General features: G+C 42.7%; 1 protein-coding gene across 1 annotated transcript in view; it reads right to left on the bottom strand.

The window, feature by feature from the left end:
- LOC138737386 (dynein axonemal heavy chain 8-like) overlaps nt 1-22,639 on the bottom strand; it is a 446,335-nt gene that overhangs the window by 5,909 nt on the left and 417,787 nt on the right. Inside the window, exons 44-46 of the mRNA XM_069888133.1 lie at nt 16,402-16,574; nt 12,282-12,460; nt 10,549-10,736 (exon numbers count right to left, since the gene is read on the bottom strand). Coding sequence (XP_069744234.1) covers nt 10,549-10,736; nt 12,282-12,460; nt 16,402-16,574 — 540 coding nt within the window. The remainder of the gene's footprint in view (nt 1-10,548; nt 10,737-12,281; nt 12,461-16,401; nt 16,575-22,639) is intronic.

Below are 22,639 nucleotides of genomic sequence, written 5' to 3'. Positions count from 1 at the left end.
AGTGGCGTGGGACCCAGAGGGAGGCGTTTGTCCTGGGCAAGCACTCGCCTCCAAGTCCTTGCTCCAGCACATGGTGCTTAAAGCCCTATGGAAAACAGAACAAATAGAATTCAGCGACTGGCAACCTGGGAGCCCCCTCATTGGGAGGCTGTCATTGCGCGGCAGGGTTGTCATTTCCAGCACGTGCGACCAGGTTGTCATTCTTCTACTGCCTCTACAGTTATTTCCACCTGGAACATTCGGTGTCTAGGTGTCAACTCGGACGTAGACGCCACCTCCCCATGGAGGTCTGGCATCATCGATCTGGAACTCTCTCATCTGGGCATTGACATCACTGCCCTCAGTGAGACTTGGCTCACTGGCAAGGAACACTTCACTGTTCTGGAGTGGCCATCCTGATGGAGAGAGGCCTAAGCATGGAGTTTGTCTGGCAGTCCACAACTGGACGAGACTGAAAAGCACTGTATCTGCTCGTGCAAAAACCGCTTTCGGAATCCAGAAACGAAACCAGCCTGACTGGTTTTGTGCATGTGTGGACAAGTTTGTTTCAATACTGTTCGAGAAAAGAGCAGCCCGCCAAGCACTACAGCAGGACAAATCCGCCTCAACACTGGCAGCTTACCAGTATGCTAAATAGAAAGTTCAAAGAGCCACCAGGACTGCGATGCAGGAATACTGGAGAGATCTCAGCGTGTGCATCGAGAACAGCGTGAATCGCGGCAACATCAGAGGGATGAAGAGCGGAATCAAAGAAGATCTAGGTCCAGTACCTAAGAAAACTGCTCCATTCTGCACTCTCGACAGGTGTCTCCTCACAGACCTTGACTCGCAACTACACCGCTAGGTTGAACATTACAGCTCTCTCTACGCAACACCAGTCGATGTGGACCCTGACATCATCAACAACACCCTGCCACAGCTACCTGTCCTAGCAGAGCTAGATGCTGAATTTACCATCACTGACGTCAGAAAAGCAGTCCACTGTATGAAAAATAACAAATCACCTGGAATCGATGGTAGCCCCTCTGAGATCTTGAAGCTTGGCGGCGAAGCGCTTGTCTCCGAGCTCACAACAGCTGCATCCCCAAAGATCTGCGGGATGTGAACATTGTGACCCTTTACAAGAACAAAGGTGAATGCCAAGACTACAACTACCGCAGTATCTCACTGCTCAGCCTTGTAGGCAAGATACTCTGTCATGCAATCCTCCCTCTCCTCCAAACCATCGCGAACAGAATACAGCTTGAAAGCCAATGTAGCTTTCGACCAGCTTGATCATCTATCGATATGGTCTTCACCTTCCGCCAACTGCAAGAGAGATGCATTGAACAACACAAACCCCTCTACGTGTGCTTCATTGACCTCACCAAGGCCTTTGACTATGTTAGTCGCTCAGGTCTATCCCATGTCTTAAAACGTCTTGGCTGCCCTGACACACTACTGTCCATCATCGTCCAGTTCCACAACAACATGTAGGCCACTGTCCAATTCGACGGCTCAAGATCAGAAGAGTTCCCAATCCACTGCAGCGTAAAATAGAGCTTCAGTTCTGTTTGGCATTTTCTTTTCTGCTCTTCTGCACCATGCCTTTCCAGAGGCTTCAGGCATAGCCCTGCACACAAGGAGCTCTGGAAAACTTTTTAATCTGTCACAGTTCCGGGCCAAGACCAAAATCAGAAGAGTTATGATTCAAGAACTGCTCTATGCAGATGATGCTGCCTTCGTGGCTCACTCTCAACCAGAGCTGCAAGTGTTGTGCGACATATTTGCATCTGCCTGCACTGAATTTGGTCTGAAAATCAACCTGGGCAAGACAGTCGCCTTTAGCCAACAAACCTACGACACTCCATCAATTACCATCAATGGGTCAGTGCTCACCAATGTAGAGAAATTCTGCAACTTGGGCTCCACCATGACAACAACGGACTCACTCAACGCAGAACTGCACACACACCTGGGAAAAGCATCCACTATCTTCGGAAGCTTCCATGCCTGCGTGTGGGATAACTGCTACCTCTCCACCAAGTTGAAGATCCGAGTCTGCGAGGCCTGCGTGCTGAGTAGTCTTCTCTACGGCTCTGAATCCTGGGTCACATACAGAAAGCAAGAACACCGCCTTAACGCATTCTATTTCTGCTGCCTCAGGTCCATCCTAGGCTACTCGTGGTGCAACAGAGTCACAAATGTCCAAATCCTGGAGAAGACTGGAAGTATGGACTTCTACTCAATTGTCCGCACTCGCTGCCTGTGGTAAGTTGGACACATTGTCCATATGGAAGACGGCCGATTGCCCAAAGATGTCCTCTACAGTGGGCTACCAGATGCTCCCCGCCCTGTTGGCCGCCCTAGTCTTCGCTACAAATACGTAATCAACCACGATCTCCAGTCATTCCATGTCAACCATACTGACTGGGAGGGCCTCGCAAAAAAATCGCACTGCATGGCGTTAAGTGATTCGCAGTGGCACATCACAATGTGCTAACAACTACAAAAAGTTCTATGAGGGTAGAAGAGCTACAAAACACCGTGTTCATCTTCGCTTGCAAAGGGATGGGCCATGATGATGATGATGATAAAATCGAAAACTAGATCGACTTTGTCGACTTGGCTATCTAACCCCGGAGAAGTTTTATTAAGAAAACATGTTAGACCCAGCAAAGCTGACTTGCTTGTAGAGTGTGTTCAACTGCTTCATGCTAATCCGCAGTATCCTCATGTTATTTTTCCTGATGGAAGGACACTGTTTCTCCTAGGGATCTAGCCTCACCTGGTCTACAGCCTGCTAACCCTTCCACTGACCTGACTCCTTCTCTACCCTCCCCATTACGAGAAATACTTGAGGAACAATACCCCTTTTTATGAGAATGTTTCCTCCCACTTTCCACTCCCTTCCACACCTGGCGACAAAAGTCCTTTCGGTTAGAGATAGGACTCCTCCATCTGTGCCCCTATGAAGATCAACATGAATCTCAAAGCCTCCTCAGAGGCTCTGTTATACCCATTTCTAATTACAGTGAGTGGAATCACCCTGTATTATCTCAGACTTGCAGTCTTGCTTTTTTTCTCTCTGCTATGTGTTCTCATTAATTCTATTTGTAACCCTTAATCTTCTGTAATTTTTTTTTGTTGCTTTTGCCAATATTGTATTTTATTAAAATTGATCAATTTTTGTGGAGCCTGAATGTGATGACATAATGGAAGAGGGGGCATATTATACTGACTGCTGTAGAGATAATCCACCCTACTGGTATAACAGATGGATGCTCTCCCCACTGGCCACTTGATTGGAGGTTATAGTCTGTTAATAAAAGCCCATTATTACTACAACACTTGCCTGATCCATGTCTATGACATATCAACTTCTTCAAATCTTTTTTGCATATTTACCAATACTTCTTTTACATATTTAGATTTAGCTTCTGATTTCAATACCACAGCTCCAATTTGCTTCATTTCTTTAATCAAAGCCTTCATTGATCTATGCAATCTAGAGACTTGACAGCTTTACCTTTTCCAGCTTTTAGCAATCTCCTGGCTCTTCTTAAGTCTTCTTCTTCCATTCCTTCTTGTTCCAAATGTAGAACTCCTTCATGATCATTGGATCCAATTCCTCATCTGATTCTTCTTGCAGTTGGAGCATTCTATGCCTGCTTCCTTCTCTCAACTCTGTTCCCGTCTCATGTATGCTGCACAAGTGCAACTCCTCACGCCTGCGCAGAAGTGTTTCTTCTTGTGGGTCTTCCGGCCATTGTTGGAGGTGGCTTGACGTTACAAAATCTCGAGCCACCTCAGTCATCGCCTTCATTGAACGGGTCACTACTTTCTGAACTGTCCCCCGGATCCCTCTTCGAGGTAGGCCTTTCTTCTTTGTCTTGCTTTGCTTTTTCTTGTTCTTCTTATGAGCTCACAGCAGCTTTGTCCTTCTTTTGGAACTTTTCTGTTGGTTTATATATTATTTTTTTCCTTCCTTTTCCTCTGTCTCTTTCCTTTTTTTACACTTTTTTTTAACTTATTTCGGGAGAGCTGGGTTTCACCAACCTGACACTACGTCATCATGTGATGCTCCCCCCCCCGCCCACCTATTCATCTTTACACAGTTGACCATGCCAATCCGAGTGATAGCAACTTCATCCAATTACTTAAATTTTCTTCAATTTTACTAAGTACAGGAGGTAACAGAGTTTGTATAAATTCTCAAGATCAGCATCCACCATTATACCCAGGTACTTAGTCCCACCCAAGGGCCATTTGAATGGAATTTTTCGCTGGTACTCAGTGTAATCAAAATTTGTTAGTGGGATGATTTCACTTTTTCCCTAGTTTACCTTGTCTCCTGAAACTTTGCCATAAGCTTTTAATAGAATTGATAATTTAGTAAGGGAATTCATCGGATCTGTTAAATACAGAAGTACATCATCTACAATAAGATTAATTTTGTGGTTTGTCTAACCCACCATAAAACCCTTTATCTTTGGATCTTGTCTAATTGCCTCTGCCAAGGGATCAATAGCCAAGATAAAAAGTCCTAGAGACAAGAGCCTACACTGTTGGTTTGATTTGCTCAAAGGGAACACTGTCCATTAATGGTGACTCTAACTTTGGGTCTTAATAAAGAGTTTTAACCCAATTAATGAACAGTTTCCCAAATTTTAGCTTGGCCAAGACCCTAAATAAATATGGCCATTCCAGCCTTTCAAAGGCTTTCTCAGCATCCAGAGCCATAGTGACATTTAGTTTATCCTGAGACTTTGCATAGTAGATAATATTGAGGAGCCTACATAGGTTGTTGGCTGACTGACGTTTCAAATTAAAGCTGCTCTGGTCTGGATTTATTAATTTTGGCAAGTATTGGCCAAGCCTGTTAACCAAGGCCTTAGAAATCTGAATTTAGTAAAGAAATGGGTCAAAATGAGAAGCATTTCAATGGGTCCCTGTTTTTATTTTAAATCACAGTAATTATGGCAGTAGAAAATGATTCGGGGAGAGTTTGGGTTTTAGATCAGAGGTTCTCAACCTTCTCCTTTCCACTCACATACCACTTTAAGTAATCCCTAAGCCATCATTGCTCTGTGATTAGTAAGGGATTGCATAAGGTGGTATGTGAGTGGGAAGGGAAGGTTGTGAATCACTCCTCTAGAACCAATTGTTACTGATATATTGTCATTGCCCATTTCCTTTGGAGTTATGAAACCGTGCACATAACGAGTCAATTAGGTACAATTAAAACAGTGGTTTGCAAACTTTTTCTTTCAAGCCACATACCAACTTAAGTAATCACTTACTAATCACAGAGTATCTATGGCATAGGGAACACTTAAAGTGGTATGTGAGTGGAAAGGAAAAAGTTGAGATCCACTGCTTTAAATGAAGGTACCTTTTATTGTCACATAATAATACATAAAAATGTAATATACATGATATACCTCAGATTTTTCCTGCTGTAAGAGAAATAGTTGCCATGAGCATTGCCTAATGCCCCCAACAATAGGAGAGATAAGCAAAAGAGAGTCCCTTCAGCGACACTGAATGTTCGTGGATTTACCTCCAGCAGGTATCTCATATAATTCCATTACTTTCTTGCCCCTCAGTTCCACCCATATCGCCTCAGTAGATGAGCCCTCTAATTTGTACTGTGTGTGTCCTGATGGACATTTTCCCTGTGGCAACACCACCCTCAGATCATCCCTCTCCCTCTTTTGCATCCAAAACAATGGAACCACAAAACATTCAGCTGTCAATTCTGCCCCTCCTGTAGCCAAGTCCTACTGAAGACCACAATTTCATAATTCTACATGCCAATCCACACTCAAAGCTCATTCTCTTTTTCTACAATACTTCTTGCATTGAAATAGACACAGCTCAGAACTTTATTCCCACCATGCTCAATTTATTTGTCTGCAGGCTTAACAACATCTTTTTTCCATAATCACTCCGCTATCTGCTCTGGAACTCTGGTTCCCATTCCCCTGCATTACTAGTTTTCGTCCCCCCAGAGCAACACTAACAAATTTTCATGCAAAGATATCACTTCCACTCCAGTTCAGATGCAAATTGTCCTACTGTTACAGGTCTCATCTTCCCAGGAAGAGAGGCTAATAATCCAGAAATCTGAACCTACCTCTTCCACCAAATCCTCAGCCACATATTAAGTTAAGAACATAGGAAGTAGGAACAGGAGTAGGCCAAAAATGGCCCATTGAGCCTGCTCCACCATTCAATACGATCATGGCTGATCCAATTTATGACCTAACTCCACCTACCTGCCTTCTCCCCATATCGCCTAATTCCTCTATCATGTAAAAATTTATCTAACCAAATTTTAAATATGTTTAATGAGGCAGCCTCAACCACTTCCCTGGTTAGAGAATTCCAAACATTCACTACTCTCTGGGAAAAACTATTTTTCCTCATCTCTGTCCTAAATCTACTCCCCCGAATCTTGAGACTGTGTCCTCGCGTTTTAGTTTCCCTGGTCAGCTCAAAAAAACCTTCCTACATCTATCCTATCCATACCCTTCATAATCCTATATGTTTCTATAAGATATCCTCTCATTCTTCTGAACTCGAACGAATACAATCCTAGATGATTTAATCTTTCATCATAAGTCAACCCTTTCATCCCAGGGATCAACCTAGTAAACCTCCTCTGGACCGTCTCCAAAGACAGTATATCCTTCCTCAAATATGGAGACCAGAACTGGACACAGTACTCCAGGTGCAGTCTCACCAGTACCTTATACAGTTGCAACGTTACCTCCCTACTCCTGAATTCAATTACTCTAGCGATGAAGGCCAACATTCCATTTGCCTTCTTAATAACCTGCTGCACCTGCAACCTAACTTTTTTGCGATTCATGCACAAGCACTCCCAAGTCCCTCTGCACAACAGCATGCTGTAGTTTTTCACCCTTTAAATAATATTCAGCTTTTATTTTTCTTGCCAAAGTGGATAACCTCACACTTACTAACATTGTAACGTTGTATTGAAGTATTTGAATAGTGTTCTCCCATAGCCTCAACTGAAACGGGTGTAGGCCAATGTGTAGCTCTGTTTCAACAGCTACTTTTATGTGCAGATGAATTTGTTTCTTGTTGAAGGTTTGTTCTAAGTAGGTAAGTTATTGAACTACCAGCTATACTTCTGGGTCAATGATCTGAAGTGGTGGTGGATAGGGAATTTCAATTCAAGTAGTTAAATAATTCTGTCATTTTTTAAAAAATCTGACTCAGTCATGGTGACCTAGAAATTATGGATTGTACTTTATAACTTTGCCACCCTTGAGGGAATTAGATCCACTGACCTTTATGCGGTTAAATTTAAGGAAAGACTGGATCGTTACATGGATAGGAGCGGACTAGAGGGGTATGGACCGGGTGCTGGTCAGTGGGACTAGGAGGGTGGGGATTTGCTACGGCATGGACTAGTAGGGCCGAACTGGCCTGTTCTGTGCTGTAAGTGGTTATATGGTTATATGGCTCCAGAAGAAGAAGAAATAGGAACAATTGAAATATGGCCCAAAAAGTCTGTTCTGCTATTCAAAAAGATCCTGATTGATCTAGACGTGGACTCTGCTCCACTTATCAACTGTTCCCGATAATTCTTAATTTCCCTATTAACTTCCTGATTATTCAACAATCTATCTATCAAAATGCATTTAGTGAGACAGCTTTTCCTGCTTCATTGAAAGAGAATTCCACAAATTCACTACCCTCTGGGAGAAGCAGTTTTTCCATATCTGTCTTTAAAAAATTCTCTTGAATTTTGCAGCTATGTTCACTAGTTGGAAGAAATAACTTCTATCTGATCTATATATTTCAAATATTATGTTTCTATGAGATCCCCTCATGCTGCTGAACTCCAATGAGAACATAGAAACATAGAAACATAGAAGATAGGAGCAGGAGTAGGTCATTCAACCCTTCGAGCCTGCTCCGCCATTCAACAAGATCATGGCTGATCTTAAAGTTCAGTACCCCGTCCCTGCCTTCTCTCCGTAACCTTTAATACCCTTATACTGAAGAAATAGATCCAATTCCCTCTTAAATATATTTAATGAACCTGCCTCTACTGCCCTCTGTGGCAATGAATTCCACAGATTCACCACCCTCTGGGTAAAGAAATTCCTCCTCATCTCGGTCCTAAATGGTTTGCCTATTATCCTCAAAACCATGGCCCCGGGTTCTGGATTTTCCCATCATTGGAAACATCCCATCTGCATCCATTCTGTCCAGTCCTGCCAGAATTTTATAGGTCTCTATGAGATCCCCACTCAATCTTCTAAACTCCAGCGAGTACAATCCCAATTTGCGCAATCTTTCCTCATAAGTCATTCCTGCCATTCCAGGTATCAGCCTGGTGAATCGCCTCTGCACTCCCTCCATTGCAAGAACATCCTTCCTTAGATAAGGTGACCAAAACTGCACACAATACTCCAGGTGGGGTCTCACCAAGGCCCTGTACAGCTGCAGTAAGGTATCCTTGTTCCTATACTCAAACCCTCTTGATATGAAGGCCAACATACCATTTGCCTTTTTAACCGCCTGCTGTACCTGCATGCTCGCCTTCAGAGACTGGTGTACAAGAACCCCTAGGTCTCTCTGCACTTCCCCATCTCTTAATCTATTACCATTCAAATAGTAATCTGCCCTCCGGTTTGTATTACCAAAGTGGATTACCTCACATTTATCCACATTGTAGTGCATTTGCCATGGATCTGCCCAGTCCCTCAATTTATCCAAATCACACTGGAGCTTCCTGACCACCTCTTCCGTGCACACAACCCCTCCTATCTTAGTGTCATCTGCAAATTTGGAGATATTACATCCAATCCCCTCATCCAGATCATTAATGTAAATTGTGAACAGCTGGGGTCCCAGTACAGATCCCTGTGGCACCCCACTGGTCACCGCCTGCCACTCAGAAAACGAGCCATTTATCCCAACTCTCTGTCTTCTACCTGCCAGCCAGTTCTCAATCCACATCAATACTTTGCCCCCAATCCCATGAGCCTTGATTTTGTAAGCCAGTCGTTTATGCGGGATCTTATCGAAGGTCCTAACTACTCAATCTGTCCTCATAAACTAACCCCATCATTTCCAGAATCAATGTGGTAAACCTCCTCTGCACCCCCTACAAAGCCAGTCTATCAGTTCTCAAATAAAAGTCCAGATGTGGCCTGTACAGTTGTAGTAGAACCTCCCTGCTCTTAAATTTAATTGCACAGATCAGCATCAAGTGTTTGAGCAAAATGTCTGGTTCTGCATCATCTCATGAAAGTAAAATATCATTAGATGAATAACCCACATTTCCCTTGTGGTTATTTGAGGTTTCCGCAAAACAGGATGCCGCTTTAGTTGCCCATTCAGAGCCAGCTCTTCAGCGCTTGACGTCCTGTTTTGCGGAAACTGCCAAAATGTTTGGCCTGGAAGTCAGCCTGAAGAAAACTGAGGTCCTCCATCAGCCAGCCCCCCCACATCTCCATCGGGCACACAGAACTCAAAACGGTCAACCAGTTTACCTATCTCGGCTGCACCATTTCGTCGGATGCAAGGATCGACAACGAGATGGACAACAGACTCGCCAAGGCAAATAGCGCCTTTGGAAGAATACACAAAAGAGTCTGGAAAAACAACCAACTGAAAAACCTCACAAAGATTAGCGTATACAGAGCCGTTGTCATACCCACACTCCTGTTCAGCTCCGAATCATGGGTCCTCTACCGGCATCACCAACGGCTCCTAGAACGCTTCCACCAGCGTTGTCTCCGCTCCATCCTCAACATTCACTGGAGCGACTTCATCCCTAACATCGAAGTACTCGAGATGGCAGAGGCCGACAGCATTGAATCCACGCTGCTGACGATCCAACTGCGCTGGGTAGGTCATGTCTCCAGAATGGAGGACCATCGCCTTCCCAAGATCGTGTTCTATGGCGAGCTCTCCACTGGCCACCAAGACAGAGGTGCACCAAAGAAGAGGTACAAGGACTGCCTAAAGAAATCTCTTGGTGCATGCCCCATTGACCACCGCCAGTGGTATCACCTCAAACCGCACATCTTGGCGCCTCACAGTTCGGCGGGCAGCAACCTCCTTTGAAGAAGACCGCAGAGCCCACCTCACTGACAAAAGGCAAAGGAGGAAAAACCCAACACCCAACCCCAACCCACCAATTTTCCCCTGCAGCCGCTGCAACCGTGTCTGCCTGTCCCGCATCGGACTTGTCAGCCACAAACGAGCCTGCAGCTGACGTGGACATTACCCCTTCATAAATCTTCGTCCGCGAAGCCAAGCCAAAGAGATTTGAGGTTTCATCATTCAAACAGCTGAGTTCAACCACACTGGATCATGAAATAGAGACAATTTTTAATCTACAAAATTATATTCATATTGAGGCACCAGAACTGAAAGGTTAATTTGTGATCTATGAATGAAAGCAAAATTGGAAAAGTCACAAACTACCTGCTCACTTAATTTTGTCCACAAATAAACAAAGCAATAGCAATTCATTCAAATGCATCCTATTTCACAACTATAATTTTGCTTTCTTACCATTGTGATAAAAATGCCAAACTCTGGGTTAAGTGAGACACTATCTCCATCAGTGAAGATAAATAACTTTTTTCTTTCTTTCCTTGCAATAAGGATAATATATATTTGTTGTGCTGCCACAGATAACACAGGCAGCTCAATGCGATTAAATTCATCAAAACAGCCCCAAGATCCAGACTGTGCCAAACCTAAAAGGCAAGAATCAATCAATACAGATCAAAATTAATATTCAGAGTTAGCTAAAAGTGCAATTAGATGGACATGAGAAAAATCCTTGTATTAACTGGTTCAGGCCCATGAAGCAAACTAAGCATTAGAAAAACAATTTTGAGGGATAACATTAGAACTTTTTCCTTTTGTATGATTAAGATTTAAAAGTTACTTCCAATCAATGTTTTTAATTTATTAATTGTTCAAGCTGCAGGCATCACTGATAAGTGAGAGAAGATTGATTGGGTAAAAAATACCAGGATTGGTACAATTTTTCCACGTTTTCAGCTGTCACACGAAATGGTGACGTGGATTTTTAATGTTTTACAATCTATAAAGGTGCTTTGGATGAAAACATAAATGTTTTAAATTTGCTGATGACACAAAGATAGGAAGAAGTCTAAGTTGTGAACAGGACATGAGAAGGTTAGAAATACAGGTAGTTAAGTAAGTAGATATCAGAATAGTGCAACATACAGTGGGAAAACAAAATTATCCATTTGATAAGAGAAAATAAAAACTTAGTATTTTCTAAATAATGAGCAAGTGCAGAGCATGATTCATTAAAGGCCAGTAAGCAAGTAATTCAGGAACTAACAAAATATTATTTGTTAATTCATATTATACATTTATTTTCCAGAATATTATTGTTTATTGATGAAAGAATTGAATACAAAAGTAGGAGGTTATGCTTCAATTAAACAGAGCATTGGTCAGAGCTCATCTGGATCGCTGTGCAGAATTGTTCAGCTTATTCAAGCAAGGGTGTTTATGTACTGGAAGCAGTTCAGAAAAAGTTGATTAGAATAGGGCTTGTAATGGTGGATGATCTTGTAGGAATGATGGGCTTGCTCCGGTTATAGTTGTGGAGCTTAGAAAAGTGAGAGGCGATTTGACTGCAGGATCTCAACCCTCTATGACTGTGTTCACAAATGTCTTCACAAAATTTATCAGCTCCAGGCAAAAGAATTTGCTACCAGCATTTAATGGAGAATAATAGGTGATTTTGTTATTCACATTAAGGAAAAGCAGTTTTTCCTTTGCAATTCTCTGTTGGTAAATCATGTTTATGTTTTCATTTTAAAGAATACACACCGGTTAATTTTGTGTACTAGATAGTGCAATGCTATCACAGAGCCAGTGACCTGGGTTTAAATTCGGCACTGTCTGCAAGGAGTTTGTTCATACTCCTCGTATCTGCATTTGCGTACTCTGGTTCCTTCCATCCCAAGAAAGTCTATGAATGAGTTTTTCCAACAACTTATTTTCACTCAACAATCCCAAAGGTTTGGCTGAAGACATTCATTCATTTAGCCGAGGTATCCCAGCACACCTTTCAATATTACATAGGTTTGTCTTTCAGTACGCTTCACCTGCTTTTGTGCATCAGGGAAGTGAGTCGATTCCAGCAGCAAAGGATAACAAATTACTTTCCCATATTTTCTGTGGACAGTGAAGGGCGTCTACCTGTGTCACTAGTGCTGCCATCACTTACTCTTCTTTACATTTTCATCTACTCTTACCTTTATAGATTCTTCCTAATCCTCGGAAATCCATTTGGTCTGAACAATTAAACACAACGACATATTTTCCAAGAGCTTTGCCCATGTCTTTCACGGTCTCTGTTTTGCCAGTGCCAGCGGGTCCAGCAGGAGCACCTCCCATATTCATCCACAAAGCTTGAGCTAAGGTAATATAGCATCTACAATTGGAAATAGTTTATCATCAGTGGGGACAAAAATTCCTCCAGGAAAATGTTAAAATTACCATCACAGTGTCTGCAGACTTTTATGTTTCATCCCAAATGTCAACAGAGTTGGCTATCACAGTCATGGCGAATAATGAGTTGTCGTGGAAATGGTTTGAAGATAGTTGAGACAGAACCCAGATGAGCACTAGAGGTATAATTTCCTGGACTATGGATCAAGTTCTGGAAAGTGGAATGCATTTTGAGTTGGTGTGCACATGTTGGAACCCACCACTGACCTCTTTCTGGATGGCAAATTAACCTGATTCTGCAAAATATGTCTGCATATCAGTTTCCATGGTAAAATGACTTCAACATCCTTTAGCATTTATGAACAGATATGACAGAAATAAAGAAACTGAGAGCAAGGGATGACTTCCTCACAGGAGTCAAGGTTAAAGGAGATATAATCAAGATAGCTGAGGGAGTCCATTAGTTTATATTGGATATTAGTGTACAATTTGTCTCTTGAGACCTCCAGAGAGATCAGAAAAGGAAGAGAGACATTTGAAATAATCCAGGTGAATTTGAGCACAGGATGAAAGTTGGTGGGAAAATTGATAACAGTTGATGAGTTCCACATGAGTTTGAATTTCTCATGAATTTTCCATATTTCCAGCTATTCCCATCAGAAAAGAGATACAGAAGTATTAGAGCCGGAACCACCAGGTTGAGAAACAGCTTCTTCTCACGAGCAATAAGACTGCTAGAATGACTGATAAAATGCTCATACAATCCCTCTGAGAGTCTACTATTTATTTAACTATATTCATTTATTTTTATTTATGTACTCCCTATAAATCATTTGTCAATATGTGCACTATGTCTATATACAGTATGTATTTGCATGTTTTTACATTGAGGACCAAAGAAAGCTGTTTTGTCCAGTTGTGCTTATATAATTTTATTATAATAATAAAATAGAACACAAGTGCAGGAAGCAGCATCAAAGCAACCATCAATGGAACAAAAAAAAATTGGTTGGGGTTGGGTATCCAAGCAAGTTTGAAACAAGCAATGTTCCACTTCGCCAACAAAAAGACAGATGTAGCTGGGCCTCATGTGAACACCCATAGCTACACCTTTGATTGGTAACAAGTGAGAAGAATTAAAAGAGACAAAAAAAAGTCTATTTAACAATGATACATAAACTGATGGGAACGGGGAAGACAGAAACATAAAAATGTTAACAATTCATTGATAAATTAAATAGTGACAAATTTGTGGGAGATAACTTTCAATGTAAATAAATCCATCTTGAATCAAAGATGAATAGGTCCAAATAGTTAAGTGGCAAAATGCTGGAGAAAATGGCACTCTAATGGCTCTTGGAACATTAAGGTACAAAAGTCAAAATTAATTAAAACCCTTACCTGCACAACAAGAGTATAAATTTGATGAAGTTTTGTTTCAGCTACACCAAGCCTTGGTACAAAACATCAGATTAACCATGCACACTTCTGAAAATCATACATCAGAGGTCAAAATGGCTCATGAAAAACTGCTGTACAAACTGGAATTATGGGGTTGGTATTGGTGAGTCTGAACACAACACAAGTGAAACACAGCAGGTCAAACAGTGTACAGGCAGTCCTTGGGTTATGAACGTCCAACTTACGGACATGTACAATGTATTTCTGATTATTGAAAGCCATCTTTCCGCGAAAACTTTCGCTGGCAACATGACAGCACAAGTTGAAAAAAAGTTGATTCTTTTTTACCTGTCATGCACAAGTGGGAATCTGATGCACTGTTAAAGTCATTTTGAATCCAACAGAGCTCTCATGCACTCAAGTGTATTCAAGGGTACTGTTACGAGCTCAGAGGACTCCAAAACCCAGTAGCAATTGATATTCACCAAGACAAATGGTTACTTAAACAAAAGTTTCTTTTAATTATCTTTAAACATGAAAACACAATCATACTTTAACTTAACTAACCTAACTTAAACCCCTTCTAATTCTGAGCGCATGTGTATGTAATGTGTGTGTATAAGTTCAGAAAAGTTCTTTGCTTCACAGTCCAATCTCACCTCATTCCTCCAAGTTCACTGGTTTCAGGCAATTTTTATACTGTGCACAGAATTTAACATTTTTATAAAGTTCACCAGGCTTTGATACTTGAAAGGCAAATGGTTACCGCTCAGGAAGGGTTTTGTCAGTTTTCAGAGAAAGATTCGTTGTACATTGACACCCACAACTGATTTACTTCCATCAGGCACATCAGTGTCTTGCCGAAGAAACTTTCCCCCTCAGGGTTTCCAGATGATAACCTCTTTCTTTCAGTTAACCACAGAGTTCCTTCTTGTTTCTCTTATTCCAAGTGAAACATTAGAAAGCCAGTCCTCTCCTCTTGTATGAACCACAAGGGCTTTGACCAGGCTGAACTAAGAACTCACAACCTGTCTTCCAAATGGGGTTTTCCAGAAGTTTGCCAGCTTGTCCTGTTCCAGTCCCAGCTGCTGCTGCAGACTGTAAAACTGTAGAACTGATCTCTCTCTCTCTCAGCAGTGGGGAGGTGTTGGGGATCCAAGTGGGGACTTCAGATGTCTGGGCAGGTTCCACAATGGTGATGGGGAGGTGTCGAGGATCTGAACAGGGAAATCGGGCACCAAGGAAAGATCGGTGACGGAGGTGGGGAGGTGTTGGGATCGGTGACAGCTGATACAAGTATTCTTCTGCTTAAACTCAGCTACAGATCAGATACCCAGAAAAATGCAGTTAACCGATACATGTCCAGTCCCAAGCTTTTGGATTATCCATTACAAATGGACTATTCAGCGGTTCAAGGAAGGAGAACGCTTTCAGCCATTTTAATTTGGATCACATTGTCTCCCTTGATGCCTACTTCAAGAAATAGACTCCAGTAGTTTTATATGCATAGAAAGGTAAAATAAAAAGTAGACCCTCTACTTATGATGGTCTGACATATGATTTTTAAAGTTACGATGGTTCCATAGCAACAATGACATATGGTGGGTTTTTTTGCCTGTTCTTTTGCCCTGGTCTTGCATTTATTCGACCACTTCTTGCATGTTTTTGCCTGTTCTTGAATTTTTTCAACCTGTTCTTGCACTTTTTCAACATGGTATTTTCATCTTAGGATGGGAATCCCGGAACCGAACCCCACCTGTACTAGATACTAAAACAAACATTTGACTTACTGACACTAAATGTACCTGTTCCGTCTTACCTACAAATTTGACTTAAAGACAGACTTAGGAATGGACCTCGTTCGTAGCCCGGGGACTGTATGTAATTTATGTAGCAAAATAAAGATACATAACCAAAGTTATGTATCTTTATTTTTAGTTCTGTATACACAGCGATTCCACTGAATTGGTATGTGAATGGCCCATATTTAAAGCCAGGTCAAGTCAGGTTGGGTTGTTCACACTGAACCAATAAATGCCAGGTCTGTGCGATCTTTTACATAGGGACTCGGCATCTCGATGCAAAAGGAGGCAGGGCCTGCAACATTGCAGCAATGGCATCCTGGAAGGCGGGTAAGCCTTTTACACAGGAGCCAATGCAAAATGCTTCGGCTCTGATACCTCCTGCCTTGGAGGGTAAGTACCAGGATGAAAATGATCCCCTTCCCGGTTTTGTCATGTTCACACAGGTAAGTAAACCAGTTAAATGGCAGTTAATTATCATCTTTCAAGGGCTGTGTAAAAGGGCCTAATGCTACATAAAGTACACTGATCTGCTGAGTTTCTCCAGCATTGTGTTTTTAATTCAATCAGTGTCTACAGACTTTCGTGTCTTACTTCTGTGAGTTTGATGTCATTGTACCAATCCACTTAGAGGAGAACCCAGCATATAAAATTCAATCATTCTATCATTGCTATATTAATGCAATAAATTTTAAACATGATGTCAACATCATAGCATCACCTGTCTGTTAAAGGTGTGATAACAAGACGATCAGTGCAGCCAAGAAATTCATTCTGATAGACAAATTCCACATCAGTGATACCCACTCGCACATCTTGTGAATCTTCTTTGAAATAAAATCGACTTTGTTTCAACCATTCAAAGTCATTCACTGTTCTAATATGCATTTTAACCTTCAGGTATAAAGAAAAGATATATAATTAATATTCAAGTAATAGTATAATGATCAGAAAACAGACATCTAATAACAAATGTATTTCAATTTAGAGATACAGGATGGTAATAGGCCCTTCCAGCCCACAAGCCCGTGCCACCCAAATTCAGCAATTAACCTACAAACTGCTGTATATTTTAGGAGAATGGGAGGAAACCAGAGCACCCAGAGGAAACCTGTGCAGACACAGGGAGAAAGTACAAACTCCTGAGACATAGCCAGATTCAAATTCGGGTTGCTGGCGCTGTAATAGGATTCTGCTAACTGCTACGGTAATTATGCTGCCTTGTATTCTTTAAAATTAAAACATAAACATGATTTACCAACTGAAAATTTCAAATAGAAAATTGTTTTAACGTGAATAACAAAGTGACATTATTCTCTATTAAATGCCTATAGAAGATTATTTTGCCTAGCTAAATTTTGTGAACACATTTATTGGTTTTTAACACTAAAGGTGTTATAAAGCCAAGTCAGTGAGTTGTAATCTACTGATATCCACCAATAAGGTTAAACCTGCACTGCTGACTTAGTTACTTTAAATACAACAAGCCTTTCTAAAGCCTATTCATAAATTTTTACCCACTAAAATATGAACAAACTGCCCTTCCACTAAAATAGTGGTAAAGACCCATCCAAAATATTCTAGCCATGCAGGTTATTTTCTCAGTCCCTAATTAGACCTGTAAAGCTGTATTGTTAAACTAGCGAGGGGGAGGCGGTGGCCCCGGCCTCGGCAGAGCGAAGCAGGGGGAGGCCCGGGACTGGGCAGAAAGAAGGAGGCGGCGGCCCTGGTCCGGGCACAGGGAAGGCAGCGGTGGCCCCGGCCCCGGTCCGGGCAGAGGGTAGGCCGCGGTGGCCCCAGTCCGAGCAGAAGGTAGGCGGTGGCAGTCCAGATCCGGGCAAAAGCGAGGGGGAGGCAGTGGCCCCGGCCTCGGTAGAGCGAAGCAGGTGGAGGCCCCGGTCCGGGCACAGGGAAGGCAGCAGCGGCCCTGGCCCCGGTCCGGGCAGAGGGTAGGTGGCGGCGGCCCCGGCCCCAGTCCGAGCAGAAGGTAGGAGGCGGCGGCCCTGATCCGGGCAAAAGTGAGGGGGAGGCGGTGGCCCCGGCATTGGTAGAGTGAAGCAGGCGGAGGCCCCGGTCCGGGCAGAAAGAAGGAGGCGGCAGCCAATGCTTCCACCAGCATTGTCTCCGCTCCATCCTCAACATTCATTGGAGCGACTTCATCACCAACATCGAAGTACTCGAGATGTCAGAGGCCGACAGCATCAAATTCACGCTGCTGAAGATCAAACTGCGCTGGGAAGGTCACATCTCCAGAATGGAGGACCATCGCCTTCCCAAGATCTGTTATATGGCAAGCTCTCCACTGGCCACCGAGACAGAGGTGCACCAAAGAAGAGGTACAAGGACTGCCTAAAGAAATCTCTTAGTGCCTGCCACATTGACCACCACCAGTGGGCTGATATTGCCTCAAACCATGCATCTTGGCGCCTCACAGTTCAGTGGGCAGCAACCTCCTTTGAAGAAGACCGCAGAGCCCACCTCATTGACAAAAGACAAAGGAGGAAAAACCCAACACCCAACCCCAACCAACCAATTTTCCCTTGCAACCGCTGCAACCGTGTCTGCCTTTCCCGCATCAGACTTGTCAGCCACAAACGAGCCTGCAGCTGACGTGGACATTACCCCTCCATAAATCTTCGTCCGCGAAGCCAAGCCAAAGAAAGGAGAATTAGACCTGTATCTTCTCTTTTTACTTCCTAATTGTTAACATGCTGCTATTCTCACCTTCCCTTTCTGCTCACTATAGTCTGTCAGATTCTCTCAATTATTCTCACCTAATATGAATTATACATCAACTATCTTCTTTCTCACATTCAGAAAGGTATGATATAAAATGAAAAAAACCTGATGATCATTGGATGAATTCCACAAATAACTTCCACAGTACTTTATTTTACTGACATTAATTGAATCAAATGTATTGGAGATGTGAACATTGGCAGTTAACGATTTTAGTAATAATCATTAGAAATAAATTTCCCTTAATAATTCTTCACAGGGACTCTGTCAGAAATATTTAAAATGTCAGAGGATTGGAGGGTAGCTCACGTCGATCAATTGTTTAAAAAAAGACTCCAAAAGTAACCCTGGAAATTATAGCCCGGTGAGCTACTAGTAATAGGTAAATTATTAGAAGGTGTTCTAAGAGATTGGATATACTATTATTTGACAGACAGGAATTGATTAGGAGTAGTCAACATGGTTTTGTGTGTGGTAGATCATGTTTTACAAGGTTACTAGGAAAGTTGATGAAGGAAAATCTGTGGATGTTGTCTATGTGGAAGGCCTTTGACAAGGTATCGCATGGGAGGTTAGTCAGGAAAGTTCAAATGTTAGGCATTCATGATGAAGTAGTGAATTGGATTCAACAATGGCTAGATGGGAGAAGCCAGAGAGATGTGGTGGATAAATGCTTATCAGATTGGAGGCCTGTGACTAGCAGTGTGCCTCAGGGATTGGTACTAGTGTAGCAGCACTATGATGGCACTACAACTCCCAGAAGGCATCGAACAGACTGTGACATCAGTGTGTGATAACATCAGCGTGTGTTGAGCACATGATTCTCGCTTTTAAAAGGTTGCACAGATGATGAAGAGTAAATCTGTTTGATTCACTCTAGAAATGCCTTGTGTGGTTATTTTGTCATGTCCTCTGCGATTCTGGTGGCCACAATTGGTGATCCCCAACGAGGCCAAAAATGTATTTTTGGACAAACACAGACTTTGCAGCCATTTTTGTGTATCTACCACCTTCTGGACAGCTGAGTTTGAACTATGGTTCCAACAGGCTGAAGCATAATTTCACCTTTGCGAAGTTGAACTGGATACCACTCATTATTACTATCTTGTCAGTGCCCTGGACCAGGCCGTCGCTTAGAGGCTGCGACTTCCAACGGGATCCAGCAACTATGATGCTTTAAAAGCACTTTTATTACGTGTATATGGTATGTCCCATAGGGAAAAGGCAGCCAAACTACTACATCTCTATGGATTGGGAGACCGTGCCCCATCAAAACTAATGGATGAAATGCTGTTGCTGGTAGCTGGTGAAGTCCCAATATGTCATTTGAGCAGCTCTAGCAAATGCCAGATGATATTAGGCTCATTATCCAAGTGTTCATTTGAAGATCCAAGGGCTGTAGTGGCGGAGGCAAACATTCTATGGCTGGCTAAAAAGCAAAGCAAGGAAAAACAAGTCTGCACAACCAACCCCTCCGGTATTGACCCCATGTCACACTTTAGTGCTCTTAGCACATCACTCTTTATAATATAAGCAGGCAATGCCCCAAGACAAGCAAACAGCCTGTGGACACCTCATCTTGGTGTTATTACCACAGGCGCTGAGGAGTAAATGCTCGCAAGTGCCTGCCACCCTACTCATTTGCAGGAAACACCCAAGCCAACCTGCAGTAAGTGGTTCAGCAGTTGGCAAGAAACCTGCAAATCTACTGTATGTATGAGACCAGTTGTCCCAGCAAAAATTTCTGGTGGACAAGGGTTCAGAAGTTAGTGTATTTCCACCCACTGGTTTTGACACACGCCATCCTACCCTGGACCTACAACTACGAGCAGTTAACAGTTCCAACATTCTGACCTTTGGCACCAGGAAGATGATTGTCAAGTTCAAGAATCATCTCTATACTTGGCTATTTATTATAGCAGCAGTATCTCAACCTTCGCTTGGTGCAGATTTTCTTCGGGCTCATTCATTCCTCGTCGACTTTAAAGGGCGTCAAGAAATAGATAGAACTACTTTTCAGACTATTCCTCTGGCAGACGCCTATACCTCTGCTCTGCGCCTCCAAACATTAAGCCAGTAGATGAATTCTCCAAGTTGTTGGAAGATCTCCCTGAGATTACTACTCTACAATTTTCTGCCTCCACTGCAAAGCACAGTGTTACTTACCGCATTTGTACTAAGGGCCCTCCTATCCATGTTAAAGCACGCTGCTAGCCTCGAGAAAAACTGCGAGTATGTTTTCGTCCGTAGGGGAGCACCTTTGCAGACACCCTATGAAGGACCTTATAGGATACTCAGACAAACTAGGTCGACCTGTATTTTGGACATTGGAGGGAAGCCACAGTCTTTCACTATTGACAGGCTTAAACCAGCTCATATGGACAAGTCTTCTCCACTGCAGCAGCCAATAGTCCATTGCAGAGGTCAACCACCTAAAAGACAGACAAACCTTTTTGACGAATCTTGGGGGTGGGGGCATGTAGTGGCGCTATGGCAGCACTACAACTCCTAGAAGGCATTGAACTGGCTATGTGATGACCTCCGCATGTGTCCAATGCGTAATTCTGGCTATTAAAAGGTTGCGCGGATGATGAATTTGATTCACTCTAAAAATGCCTTGTGTAGTTATTTCACCGAGTCCACTGTGATTCCAGTGTTCACATTGGGACCATTGTTGTTTGTCATCAATATCAATGATCTGGATGATCGTTAGAAATAAATTTCCCTTGATAATTCTTAAATTTGATTTGTAAAATTGCAAATGATACTAAGATTGGAGGTGCTGCGTGCAGTGAAGAAGGCTTTCAAATTTTGCAGAGGGCTCTGGACCAGCTGGTAAAGTGGGTTGAAAAATGGCAGATGGAATTTACTGCAGACAAGTGTGAGGAGTTGCAGTTTGGAAGGACAAACCAAGAAAGGACATACACGGTAAATGGTAGGGCATTGAGGTATGAGGTAGAATAGAGGGATCTTGGAAATCTGACACATAATTGCCTGAAAGAGATGTCACAGGTGAATAGGGTTGTAAAGAGAGCTTTTGGCATATTGGCCCTCATAAATAGGGTGGTGAAGAAGGCCTTTAGTATGCCTGCCTATATAAATTATGCATAGAATATAGGAGTTGGGAAGTAATGATGAAACTGTACAAGGCATTGGTGAGGCCAAATTTAGAGTACTGTGTGCAGTTCTGGTCACTGATTTATAGGAAGGATATTAACAAGATAGAGAGGGTGCAGAGAAGATTTACAAAAATGTTGCCTGGAATACAAGGAGAGATTGAGCAAATTAGGTCTTTATTCCTTGGAACATAGAAGGCTGAGAGGGGATTTGATAGAGGTGTTTAAGATAATGAGAGAGATAGATAGAGTTGATGTGGAAAGGCTTTTCCTATTGAGAATAGGAGAGATGAATCCAAGAGGTCATGGGTTGAGAGTTGACGGGCAATGGTTTAGGAGTAACATGAGGGGGAACTTCTTTACTCAGAGAGGGGTTACTGTGTGGGCTTCCGGGAAAGGTGGTGGAGGCAGGGTCAATTTTGTCATTTAAGAAAGAGTTAGATAAGTATATGGATGGGAGGGGGATGGAGGGATATGGGCAGAGTGCTGGTAAGTGGGATTAGAGGAGGGTACTTGGATCAGTGTGGACTAAAAGGGCCAAATTGGCCTGTTTCCATACTGTAATTGTTATATGGTTTTATATATACCTCACTGACAAAAGGCAAAGGAGGAAAAACCCAACACCCAACCCCAACCAACCAATTTTCCCTTGCAACCGCTGCAATCGTGTCTGCCTGTCCCGCATCGGACTGGTCAGCCACAAACGAGCCTGCAGCTGACGTGGACTTTTTACCCCCTCCATAAATCTTCGTCCGCGAAGCCAAGCCAAAGATATATAAATATACAGGAGTTGGGATGCTATGATAAAGTTGTATAAGACATTAGTTCAGCCAATTTTGGAGGATTGTGTGCAGTTTTGGTCACCTAACTATAGGAAGGATATCCATAAGATAGAGAGAGTGCAGAGAAGATTGACTAGGATGTTTCCTGGACTTCAGGGACTGAGTTGCAGGGAAATGTTAAACAGGTTGGTAGAGGTGGTAATACCACTGTGATGCTGTTATCTCTATGTATGGCTGGCCCGCCTCTTCCCCCCGGAATTTGCAATAAAGATGATTATGCCCGTATCCCTCCCACAGTATGAATCCTGGAATCAGGCCAGCA

This window comes from Narcine bancroftii, chromosome 6 (genome assembly GCF_036971445.1).
Source record: "Narcine bancroftii isolate sNarBan1 chromosome 6, sNarBan1.hap1, whole genome shotgun sequence".
In the NCBI taxonomy this organism is placed as follows: domain Eukaryota; kingdom Metazoa; phylum Chordata; class Chondrichthyes; order Torpediniformes; family Narcinidae; genus Narcine; species Narcine bancroftii.
This window is presented reverse-complemented; position numbering and strand designations above follow the sequence as displayed.